This window comes from Nerophis lumbriciformis, linkage group LG16 (assembly GCF_033978685.3).
Source record: "Nerophis lumbriciformis linkage group LG16, RoL_Nlum_v2.1, whole genome shotgun sequence".
In the NCBI taxonomy this organism is placed as follows: domain Eukaryota; kingdom Metazoa; phylum Chordata; class Actinopteri; order Syngnathiformes; family Syngnathidae; genus Nerophis; species Nerophis lumbriciformis.
Genome location: NC_084563.2, coordinates 24,751,002 through 24,763,532, shown reverse-complemented (window position 1 = coordinate 24,763,532; position 12,531 = coordinate 24,751,002). Strand labels below are relative to the sequence as shown.

Below are 12,531 nucleotides of genomic sequence, written 5' to 3'. Positions count from 1 at the left end.
AAAAAATACAATCATGTGTGCTTACGGACTGTATCCCTGCAGACTGTATTGATCTATATTGATTCTTGTGTTTTTTATGTTGATTTAATAATAAAAAAACATTTTTATTTTATTTATTTATTTTTTTTTCTTGTGCGGCCCGGTACCAATCGATCCATGGACCGGTACGGGGCCGTGGCCCGGTGGTTGGGGACCATTGGTCTAAGGCGTTCGGCTGTAAAAATGGCAAAAAAAAGTTAACATGTTAGTGTGCCAGAACACCAAGGTTAGCTTTCTAGCATGTGTCAAGTACATAGTTGTATGACTGTGAGGTGTTTGACTGCAAAATTGGCTTAAAAAAAGTTACCATTGTAATGTTAGCATGCTAGAACACTAACTTTGGCATGCTAACCAATTAGCAGGTGTCAAGTACCGAGTTATATGACTCTAAAGATGTTCGGCTGTAAAATTGGCTACAAGTCAGCGTGCTAGAATGCTAAGTAAGGTTAGCACGTGTCAAGTACAAAGTCATATGATTAAGGTGTTTGCCTATAAAATTGGCTAAAAAAGTTAGCACACTAATGTTAGCGTTTTAGAATCCTAACAGTTATTAGCATATGTCAAGTATTAAGTGAGAAGTCTAAGGCATTCGACTGTAAAACTGGCACAAAAAAAAAGAAGTTAACATGCTAAAGTTAGTGTGCCAGAACCCCAAGGTTAGCTTTCTAGCATGCTAACAGTTAGCATGGGTCAAGTACCGAGTTATATGACTCTAAAAGATGTTCGGCTGTAAAATTGGCTACAAAAGTCAGCGTGCTGGAATGCTAAGTAAGGTTAGCATGCTCAAAGTTAGCATGTGTTAAGTACCAAGTAATGATTGAGGTGTTTGCCTTTAAAATTGTCTTTAAAAAAAAGTTAGCATGTTAACATTAGCATTTTAGCCTGCGAAGGGCATTTGATTGACTGTAATGGTTTGACGGTCTAATGCAGTGGTCCCCAACCACCTGGGCCCGGTACCAGTCCGTGGATCAATTAGTACCGGGCCGCACAAGAAATAAAAAAAAATATATATATATATTTTTTATTTTTTATTTTTTATTAAATCAAAACCTCCCTCTCCCATCACACTCATTCACACAATTAATATTCTGGTTCCTACATTACATATCAATACAGTCTGCAGGTATACAGTCCGTAAGCACGCATGATTGTATTTTCTTAAGCCAAAAAAAACCAAGAAAAAACATGCCCCCCCACACCCCCCACACCCCCAGCATGAAAGGTTTGGACACCCCTGCGCTAAATGAACATGCTGCTACAAGTCAACCATCCAAACGCTGAGGAATACTCAATAAACATTTATTTTCAAACCCTTTTAAGAAAAATAGACTATTTGTCTTTGTGTGACGTCTCTACAGTAGTTAGTGCGGTAGTTAGCGTGCAGCTGCGGGCACACCTGAAGTCGCCACGTGACAACTGCCAATCAGAGTGCGTCTTTACATTCAGAGAACACGCCCGCCTGTGAGCGGGAGTGGGCGGCGGCCACCTTGCCGACGACGTCACAGTGTGGACTGGAGCGGCGGCTCGGGGGGGTCACATGGCGTGCTTCTGGATGCCGGGCGTGAACTCCTTGGCGTGGGGGTTGAGGTTGCTGCTGGTCTGCACACATGATGACCCAGCACCCCCAACGCCACGCCATCAATAACGTCCCAGAGGAGCAATCGCATTCATTAAATGACACGTCTATTACGCACATTAATGTAGTCCTGGGTTTGACTTTTGGATCATTTTGAGTCTTAGTATTTCCTTTTTTGACAAAATGTGTTGGTTATCATTAATTATTTGCCAGAGGAGCAATCACATTAATTACAAGACATCTATTACGCACATGAATGTAGTCCTGGATTTGACTTTCTTGAATAATTTTGAATCTTAGTATTTCATTGCTGTGATGATATGTGTTGGTTATTAATTACTTGCGAGAGGAGCAATCGCATTAATTACAAGACACGTCTCTATCACACACATAAATGTAGTCATGGGTTTGACTTTTGGATCATTTTGAGTCTTGGTATTTCATTTCTATGATGAAATGTGTTGGTTATCATTAATTACTTGCGAGAGGAGCAATCGCATTAATTACAAGACACGTCTATCACACACATGAATGTAGTCATGGGTTTGACTCTAGGATCATTTTGAGTCTTAGTATTTGATTTCTATGATGAAATTAGTTGGTTATCATTAATTACTTGCTAGAGGAGCAATCGCATTAATTTCAAGACATGTCTCTATTCCACACATGAATGTAGTCCTGGGATAGACTTTTGGATCCATTTGAGTCTTAGTATTTCATTTATATGATGAAGTGTGTTGGTTATTCATTACTTGTGAGAGGAGCAATCGCATTAATTACAAGACACGTCTATTACGCACATGAATGTAGTCCTGGGTTTGACATTTGAATAATTTTGAATCTTAGTATTTCATTTCTATGATGAGATGTGTTGGTTAGCAATAATTACTTGCGAGAGGAGCAATCGCATTAATTACATTACACGTCTCTGTTACGCACATGAATGTAGTCCTGGGTTAGACTTTTTTGAATAATTTTGAATCTTAGTATTTAATATCTATGATGATATGTGTTGGTTATCATTACTTGCGAGAGGAGCAATCGCATTAATTACAAGACACGTCTATCACACACATTAATGTCATGGGTTTGACTGTAGGATAATTTTGAGTCTTAGTATTTCATTTTTATGATGAAATGTGTTGGTTATCATTAATTACTTGCAAGAGGAGCAATCGCATTAATTACGAGAGACGTCTATTATGTACATGAATGTAGTTTTGGGTTTAACTTTTGGATCATTGAGTCTTAGTATTTCATTTGTATGACGAGATGTGTTGGATAGCATTAATTACTTGTGAGAGGAGCAACCACATTAATTACAAGACACGTCTATTACGCACATGAATGTAGTCCTGGGTTTGACTTTTGAATAATTTTGAGTCTTAGTATTTCATTTCTATGATGAAATGTGTTGGTTGTCATTAATTACTTGCGAGAGGAGCAATCGCATTAATTTCAAGACATGTCTCTATTCCACACAAATGTAGTCCTGGGTTTGACTTTTGGATCATTTTGAATCTTAGTATTTCATTTCTATGATGAAGTGTGTTGGTTATTAATTACTTGCGAGAGGAGCAATCGCATTAATTACAAGACATGTCTCTATTACACACATGAATGTAGTCCTGGGTTTGACTTTTGGATAATTTTGAGTCTTAGTATTTAATTTCTACGATGAGATATGTTGGTTAGCAATAATTACTTGCGAGAGGAGCAATCGCATTAATTACATTACACGTCTCTATTACGCACATGAATGTAGTCCTGGGTTTGACATTTGAATAATTTTGAATCTTAGTATTTAATTTCTATGATGATATGTGTTGGTTATTAATGACTTGCGAGAGGAGCAATCACATTAATTACAAGACACGTCTCTATCACGCACATAAATGTAGTCATGGGTTTGACTTTTTGATCATTTTGAGTCTTAGTATTTCATTTCTATGATGAAATGTGTTGGTTATCATTAATTACTTGCGAGAGGAGCAATAGCATTAATTACAAGACATGTCTCTATCACGCACATAAATGTAGTCATGGGTTTGACTTTTGGATCATTTTGAGTCTTAGTATTTCATTTTTATGATGAAATGTGTTGGTTATCATTAATTACTTGCGAGAGGAGCAATCACATTAATTACAAGACACATCTATTACGCACATGAATGTAGTCCTGGGTTTGACTTTTGGATCATTTTGAGTCTCAGTATTTAATTTCTACGATGAGATGTGTTGGTTACCAATAATTACTTGCGAGAGGAGCAATCGCATTCATTACATTACATGTCTCTATTACGCACATGAATGTAGTCCTGGGTTTGACTTTTTTGAATAATTTTGAATGTTAGTATTTAATTTCTGTGATGATATGTGTTGGTTATTAATGACTTGCGAGAGGAGCAATCGCATTAATTACAAGACACGTGTCTATCACACACAAATGTAGTCATGGGTTTGACTTTTGAAACATTTTGAGTCTTAGTATTTCATTTCTATGATGAAATGTGTTGGTTATCATTAATTACTCGCGAGAGGAGCAATCACATTAATTACAAGACACGTCTATTACGCACACGAATGTGGTCCTGGGTTTGACTGTAGGATCATTTTGATTCTTAGTATTTCATTTCTATGATGAAATGTGTTGGTTATCATTGATAACTTGTGAGAGGAGCAATCGCATTAATTACAAGACACGTCTATTACGCACATGAATGTAGTTCTGGGTTTGACTTTTGGATCATTGAGTCTTAGTATTTCATTTGTACGATGAAATGTGTTGGTTATCATTAATTACTTGCGAGAGGAGCAATCGCATTTATTACAGGACACGTCTATTACACACATGAATGTGGTCCTGGGTTTGACTTTTGAATAATTTTGAGTCTTAATATTTCATTTCTGAAATGTGTTGGTTATCATTAATTACTTGCGAGAGGAGCAATCGCTTTAATTACAGGACACGTCTATTACACACATGAATGTAGTCCTGTTTGACTGTAGGATCATTTTGATTCTTAGTATTTCATTTCTATGTTGAAATGTGTTGGTTATCGTTAATTGCTTGCGAGAGGAGCAATTGCATTCATTAAATGACACGTGTCAATTACGCACATGAATGTAGTTCTGGGTTTAACATTTGGATTGTTTTAAGTCTTAATTATTTATTTTCTATGCTGGAATGTGTTGGCGAGGGGCATCACAATGAATCAATGACTAGGCATGTGCGATGGTACGTTAAGTATAGCTATATTCCTGAAGCCTTAAGAGCCGCGCTTGTCAGTGGGCTTGTTTGTTAGCCCACTGGCTAGTGTAACTAGGACATGATGTCTTTAAAGAAACGGCGGCCTCACCGCTGTGTGTCCGTGGAGCTGCTCCTGCCGCTGATTGCCGGGGGGGAGGTCTCGGGACGGAACAAACCACTCCCACTCCTCCTCGTCCAGCATCTCCTGGAAACATCTCTCCATGAAGTCTTCCTCCCACAGCTCCTCCTCCACCTGCGGGGGGGGGACGTGTCAGTCTGGCGCCGTGACGTCATCGCCGACAGGTGTCACCCACCTGCCTGTTGAACTCCTCCTCGTGCTCCATCCACATGTACTCCGCGAAAGGGTTCTCCTGGAGGCTGCTCAGCGTGACGTCATCGCCGAGGTTCTTGATGGAGTTGACGTGGCTCAGCCTGGGATCTTTCATAATGTCGTCTCGCAGTGGCCAACGCTATTAGCCGCACGGCCCCGCCGAAAAAACAAGTGTGACGTCAGCAAATACGCAAGGGGTCTACTGGAATGTTGTTTACCTGTCAAACGACGTGCTGCTCCCAGAAAAGACAAACAGTCAAGTCGAGCTCTCGCTGTGTTGTAATGGCCGCCAGGCTTCTGTTTGTTTACTCGGTGATGTCACGCGGTGCTCGCTTATGATTGGCTAAATCGCAGTGTTGCCTTCACGGACCAACTGTGCGTAGAAACAAACAAGAGGCGCAGCGTCGGATCAAAGATAACTTCCTCATCGACCAGTTTCGAAGTTAAATAGATAGTATTTGACGTATACAACAGATACATTAATTTTCTGTGAAAATAAAGTGTCATTTTCATAAACGACTGCAATACTTTACTTCACATCTGTGAAGCCGTTCACAGCCGTTGCAACAAATTCGCAAATGCGCTGTCATAAGTGTAAACATTGAGAATTAAAAAAAAAACCAGATGTCAGAATGTACGTCATTACTTGTAAAATCTTCAAATGTTGTTTGGACCCAATGGCCAAAATCAAAGCGAAACAAAAAACCCTAGACATCTGAAAAGTAGACGCGAGAAATTCGGTCGCCATCTTGAAGTGGTGATGAGGAGCAGCCTAAACTGACAGTTGACAGGTAGAAACGATGGTGTTCAGCGTTTTCCTGCTCAAATGAGCGGACTGATGCAAATAGGAACCGGGCATTGGCGTTGTTAGGCCTATTTTAGGGGGGCTCTAGCCCCCCTAAAACATTCTTAAGCCTCCCTAAATAATTTGGTGTTGTATATATATTTTTCTTAATATGTGTATATATATATATATATGTGTGTGTATATATACATATATATATATAAGAAAAACTCAAATACCATCTTTGTAGTCATTTTTCTCCTGCGTGGACTTCCGTCTTCCTTTACAATGAGTGAAGCTGCACGAAACCTTGTGTCTGAAATTGTAAATAATTTAGTTTTTAAGTTTTGTGTTTCTTGTAGAATCTATATAAAGTAATATACATTAGCCTATTGTTAAAATAATGAAAAAACATCATCACTACGGTCCATCCAGACCCACACCTCCCGCCACCTGAACAGTTTTTTCCCCTCGGCCATCAGGCACATGAACAATAACTCCTAACAGTAGCTCCCTAGGATTCCTTCTAAGTCTATAACAAGATCTGATAGCTCAGTTACAGCTCTTGTTATTACCAAATCTGTGTTATATGTGTTTTATGTTGCACAATTGCACCAAGAAAAATTCCTAGTTTGTGAACCCGTTCTCAAACAATGGCAATAAAACGATTGTGATTCTGATCAAATATATTTGTTTTATTGTATTGTTACATTAATAGCTGTTGTATTATTATAGGATGGCTTGTTAAACATTTCATATGATTTTCAGAGGGAGGAAAAACCAAGACACCAATACATTTAATATAAAATACATAAAAAGAAAAAGAAAAAAATGGTTAAAAGCCATCGTCCCGGGGAGCATTTCATTTTCATTCATATTAAAAAAAATAATAATAATAATAACAATGAATAATTTCTAAGTCTTTGTTAGCCGTTTGTGAAGTTTTGTGCTTGTGCGCTACGTTCGCTCGCATCCTGAGCTTCTCCTGGGGGCTAAGCCCCCCCTGTCCTTAAAAGCTAGTGACGCCCCTGGAACCGGGGGATTACTTTTCACAAGTAAGATTTAACATTAACGTACTATTGGTTGTATTTTGTGAAAAGAATATTACCACAGAGTTGAGAAGGAGCAAAGATCTTCAATAGTACTGAAATCGTAGCCGCTAGCAAACAAGAGTATGACCATAATAGAATTGCTTGTCAATGCAATTAATTGAATTTAAAAATGGCATACTTGAATAACATAAAGTTGAAATAAATGATGAAGATACAGATTGTAAAAGCCAACAGGGGTAAAAGTTAGGACCACAGTCCAGATTGTGTGTGTGTGTGTGTGTGTGTGTGTGTGTGTGTGTGTGTGTGTGTGGGGGGGGGGGGTAATATAGACTTTCAGGTGTTTATATATGTTTATATTTAAGTATTTGGCAGACGCTTTTATCCAAAGCGACATACATAAAAAATACATATAAAACAATCACTGTAAACATGATCATTTAAGGGAAGAATGTAATACAAAATATCAATACAAAGTGTCAAGACAGAATAAACTCCCTGCTTCTGCAGCAGCAGAGAGACAGTCTATAAGATATATAGATATCTAATGTATTCATACATTGTTTATGTAGGATATACGCATGTTTATATAACCTAATCATATTGTTTCTTGAACTTAATAATAGCTGACCGTTTTTTTCCCCCTTCTCTGGGATTATATTCCCAGTTTTGATCTCGGACATACGTCTGGTCATTTATAGCATATAAGAATATTATATTACTGTTAAGCAAACTATGAATAATAAAACACGTCAAAACATGTGTCCTTTATCATAGCTACACGTATGACAAAAAAGCGCGTGCAAATCATGAATTAAATGCGCTGACAGTTCATTGCTCCTGCCAAATGAATTGCACTGAGTGGAGTGTATCACCACTCCAAGATGGCGACCCCGCGTCTCGTCAGCGCCAGTAGGCAGTAGCGCTCGATGCTGTGGCTACTTATAAGATGTCTACACAAAAATCGCTCACATCCACAGTGACGTGACCACGGACGTGGTGTCGCGAGAGTTTAGCGCGAATGCACACGCGTTCGTTAGCCTCTTTTTCCGAGTAGCGAGGTAAGAACATCTCTACTTGTGGCATTATTTCCTTATTTACTCTACGTTTTACTGCCGTGTTTATTGAAAAAACTGTTGAGTCGTTATCTCCTCTACATTTTACTGCCGTGCTTATAGGAAAACATGAGATAATTAATGGAATAACCGCCCACATTAGCTCATGGTATAGGCATTGTATGTTAGCTCAGGCCGACGTTAGCATTGGTGATGTCGAGCTAAGCACTGTAAATGTCATTATTTGAACCTCTTAATGCGCATACTTTGGTGAATAATGGAAAACTAGTTAGTATCTACTGCTTCAGTGTAGTTAACGTTGTTAACATAGATACTTGCTAACTTATCTACAGCGCTATGATTTAGCATAACTACTTGGGAACATAGCTACTTGTTAGCCTAGTTGTTTAGGAACAGAGCTACTTGTTAGCCTAGCTACGAAACAGAGCTAAGTCTTAGCCTAGCTACTTAGGAACAGAGCTAAGTTTTAGCCTAGCTACTTAGGAACAGAGCTACATTTTAGCCTAGATACTTAGGAACAGGGCTAAGTTTTAACCTAGATACTTAGGAACAGGGCTAAGTTTTAGCCTAGCTACTTAGGAACAGAGCTAAGTTGTAGTTTAGCTACAGAATAGAACTAAGTTTTAGCTTAGCCACAGAATAGAGCCAAGTTTTAGCCTAGCTACTTAGGAACAGAGCTAAGTTTTAGCCTAGATACTTAGGAACAGAGCTAGGTTTTAGCCTAGTTACTTAGGAACAGAGCTAAGTTTTAGCTTAGCTACAGAATAGAGCTACATTTTAGCCTATATACAGAATAGAGCTAAGTTTTAGCCTAGCTACTTAGGAACAGAGCTCAGTTTTAGCCTAGCTACTTAGGAACAGAGCTCAGTGTTAGCCTAGCTACTTAAGAAGAGCTATGTCTTAGCCTAGCTACTTAGGAACAGAGCTAAGTTTTAGCCTAGCTACTTAGGAACAGAGCTAAGTTTTAACCTAGCTACTTAGGAACAGAGCTAAGTTTTAACCTTGCTACTTAGGAACAGAGCTAAGTTTTAGCCTAGCTACTTAAGAAGAGCTATGTCTTAGCCTAGCTACTTAGGAACAGAGCTAAGTTTTAGCCTAGCTACTTAGGAACAGAGCTAAGTTTTAACCTAGCTACTTAGGAACAGAGCTAAGTTTTAACCTTGCTACTTAGGAACAGAGCTAAGTTTTAGCCTAGCTACTTAAGAACAGAGCTAAGTTTTAGCCTAGCTACTTAAGAACAGAGCTAAGTTTTAGCTTAGCTACAGAATAGAGCTAAGTTTTAGCCTAGCTACTTAGGAACAGAGCTTAATTTTAGCTTAGCTACTTAGGAACAGAGCTAAGATTTAGCTTAGCTACTTAAGAATAGAGCTACGTCTTAGTCTAGCTATTTAGGAACAGAGCTTAGTTATAGCCTAGCTACTTAGGAACAGAGCTAAGTTTTAGCTTAGCTACAGAATAGAGCTACATTTTAGCTTAACTACTTAGGAACAGAGCTAAGTTTTAGCCTAGCTACTTAGGAACAGAACCAAGTTTTAGCCTAGCTACTTAGGAACAGAGCTAAGTTTTAGCCTAGCTACTTAGGAATTGAGCTAAGTTATAGCCTAGCTACTTCGGAATAGAGCTAAGTTTTAGTTTAGCTACTTGGGAACAGAGCTAAGTTTGAGCTTAGCTACTTTTAAATCGAGCTAAGTTATAGCTTAGCTACTTAGCAATAGAGCTATGTTTTAGCCTAGCTACTTGGGAACACAGCTACTTGTTAGTAGTTAATTGGGAACACATCTACATTTTAGCCTAGCTACTTGCAAACAGCGCTGTGATTTAGCTTACTTTGTTACCCAACATCTACTTTAGCTTAGCTTCCTGTGCGTGGAATGCTGATCCAGCTTGAACAGTCCATTGTTGTTGGATCCTTTTTCTTTCTACGTTATTGATCTGAGACGTTTCTTGCATTATCAAATACGTCCTGTGGTCACGTGACTCTCCTTTTCTACATCAAATGTCCTTGTCCACGTAAGGATATTATTTCCTCCTCCTCCTCGTCTCAGCTCCAGTCTGACTTTTGGGCCTGCTTCTGTAGCTTCAATGGCTGTGTGTGTGTGTGAGTGCACGGCAGAGTGTCGGTGGTCTTTGTGGACACGGAGACCACCATGTCTACTTGTCCTTCATTGTCTTTCAGGACTCTGCTTCCCTTTTTGCTCCAGACTACTTGAACTTGCAGGGATCCTTCCCACCGGACACATCTTGAACATTTCTCGTCCTCTTGCCTCACAGAACCTTTGACCCCCCCCTCCGGCAAGCGTCTCCACTTTGTGACGCCATGTCTCAGAGGTCGCAGATGGACGGCGCTCAACAAGGCTTCGCCGCGGGTCGAGGGCTCCTTGCCGCTGCAGAGACTCTAAACTTTGGCATGAATCAGATGGCGGGTGGGAATTCTGGGGGGGGCGGTGGCATGGAGGGCCAGGAGAGCAGCTCCCGCATGTCCCGGGGTGGTGGCGGCCAACTTGGCAGCACCATGAAGCTTTTTGCCAGCTTGGGGCTGTCGCCCTCAGATCTGGATGCTCTGGCCCAGATTCCCGAGGAGGACATCAGTGTGGAGACCCTGCCGAAAATCCTCATGCAGCTCAAGAACCGCAAAGGGGACATGGGGCGGGGAGCATCCGCCATGTCCTCAAATGAGTCCTACAGAGGCGGCGGCTGGGACAATGAGGGCAGGATGGGCGGGACATCTTTGAATCAGGGGTCTGGCCTGTCAGATTTTGGTTTCACTTCCCGGCAGGAGGTCTCCCTCAGCCGCGGGCTAGGCTTTAATTACGGCGGTCCCGGCCTCGGAGATGGCGGCAGAGGGAGGTACTCCTCCGAGCTCTCGCACCAGGACTCCTACGGCAACATGCAGGGGGCGTCTATGTCCCAGTCTGCCTTTTTGCAGAGGAGGAGTGGCTCCCCGTCACAAGGAAAAGTTCAAGACTTCTTGGGAGTCCCGCCCCCCATGTTTCCTCACGTGTGCTCTCTTTGCGACTTTGACGTGCATTCCACCATGGTGAGTACCGCCACGCCTCCCTCCGCAGTCACACGGGACCTCAGAGTCGCTGCTCCATCCCATTTGTCCTCTTCCCGTCACAACTTTTTGTCCTTGCACACCTAATGCTAAAGTACAATCTTTGTAAACACAACTACTACTACACTCAGCCGGGAACGCGTGGTTTGTGGTGGCGACGTAAGCTCGAGTGCTGATTGTGTGTGTGTACGTGCAGGAGTGGAACCAGCATACAAATGGCCTGCGACACACAGAGAACAGGCGTTTGCTGCTCAACATGTGAGTCCTTACGCACGCACACACACACACTTTGTATTGACCTCCTCTGTGACCCTGCAGGTATCCTGAGTGGGACCCAAATGTGGCTTCAGGTCGAAGGTAACACACACACATCGTGTGACACGTTTAGGGAGCATTGGCGTGTTGCTCACATGTTGTATGTGCTCCAGCAACCTCATGGAGTCCACCAACATGTCAGCAGGGTTGCTCGGACCGCCCCCCTCAGGGCCTGGATCGGCAGCCGGGATGATGTCCAGTTGGGGTGAGACAGATCTTTCCTGGGTTCCTTCTTCAAGAATTCTATGCTGACCGCGTTTGTTTGTTTCAGGATCGGGAATGGGATCAGGAATGGGTTACGGAATGTCCGGGAACCAGTCAGGACACCAATCCGGACCAATCGTGGTCGGTCTTTGTTGATGGTTCATCTTATACACATTAGAACAGGGGTGCCCAAATGTTTTCGGCTGTGGGCCCCGGACTAACACATCAAAGGATGCGGGGGAAATTTTGGTAGATTCACCTTCAAAACCAGTACACTATACACCAGGCCTGGGCAATTATTTTGACTCGGGGGCCACATTTAGAGAAAAAAATGTGTCTGGGGGCCGGTATATCTATTTTTAGGAACACTAATACAAAACCTCACAATAATGTCTGATTGAATGCTAAAAACGTTATGACAGACCGCCTTAAAAATCATAATGAAATTTAAAATTTTTCTATGAATGATAAAACACTGAATATTGACAAAATATGAACGTCACACCCCTTTCGATCGACATATTTTACAATCAAGTGAAACGCAACAAAAATGCAACAAACGGTGAAATATGAACGCGAAGGGTACAAAATAAACCCACCTACAATCTGATATATCACTAAGCTTTAGAACTTTGTTGTGAAAATCTCCTTCCGCGTCTGTGGAAACGCTTCCCGCCCACACTGCTTGGTGCCTCATCTGAGCTGCTGTGACATGACCATAGCAACCAATTAGATGACCATAGTAACTAATTAGATGATCATAGTAACTGGTATATCAGCCATAAGCGCAGATTCCAACCATTGAAATACTTTGTATAGTTCAAGACTTACGGTCATTAGAAAACATCACTG

The 12,531-nt window shown here is 41.1% G+C and overlaps 2 protein-coding genes across 5 annotated transcripts in view; one reads left to right on the top strand and one right to left on the bottom strand.

The window, feature by feature from the left end:
• On the bottom strand, positions 1-5,578 carry LOC133617119 (polyadenylate-binding protein-interacting protein 2-like). 2 transcript variants are annotated; one of them, XM_061976855.2, is made up of 4 exons: positions 5,415-5,578; positions 5,180-5,335; positions 4,975-5,118; positions 1-214 (listed from the first exon to the last, which is right to left on the bottom strand). In XM_061976855.2, the coding sequence occupies exons 2-4, from the start codon at positions 5,309-5,311 to the stop codon at positions 110-112; spliced, it is 381 nt and encodes a 126-aa protein (XP_061832839.2). In that variant the 5' UTR covers positions 5,312-5,335; positions 5,415-5,578; the 3' UTR covers positions 1-109. The 2 variants fall into 2 exon arrangements, with proteins under 2 accessions (XP_061832839.2, XP_061832841.1); XM_061976857.2 differs by lacking the exon at positions 1-214 and adding an exon at positions 1,325-1,638.
• Positions 5,579-7,970: 2,392 nt separating this feature from the next.
• The window catches only part of matr3l1.2 (matrin 3-like 1.2), a 12,415-nt gene continuing 7,854 nt past the window's right edge, over positions 7,971-12,531 (top strand). Inside the window, exons 1-6 of one of the 3 annotated variants that reach the window (XM_061976851.2) lie at positions 7,971-8,090; positions 10,282-11,142; positions 11,357-11,418; positions 11,479-11,517; positions 11,589-11,680; positions 11,747-11,820. In XM_061976851.2, coding sequence (XP_061832835.1) covers positions 10,423-11,142; positions 11,357-11,418; positions 11,479-11,517; positions 11,589-11,680; positions 11,747-11,820 — 987 coding nt within the window. In that variant the 5' untranslated portion in view covers positions 7,971-8,090; positions 10,282-10,422. The remainder of the gene's footprint in view (positions 8,091-10,281; positions 11,143-11,356; positions 11,419-11,478; positions 11,518-11,588; positions 11,681-11,746; positions 11,821-12,531) is intronic. The other 2 variants (XM_061976853.2, XM_061976852.2) reach the window with 2 other exon arrangements.

Excerpts from the sequence above, each read along its gene's own strand:
- LOC133617119 (XM_061976855.2), bottom strand. The coding sequence starts at position 5,311 with ATGAAAGATCCCAGGCTGAGCCACGTCAACTCCATCAAGAACCTCGGC. Across the intron at positions 5,119-5,179 it reads AGGAGGAGTTCAACAGGCAG|GTGGAGGAGGAGCTGTGGGA; the intron begins GTGGGTGACACC and ends CCCCCCCCGCAG. Across the intron at positions 215-4,974 it reads AGCTCCACGGACACACAGCG|CCGAACGCCTTAGACCAATG; the intron begins GTGAGGCCGCCG and ends CCATTTTTACAG.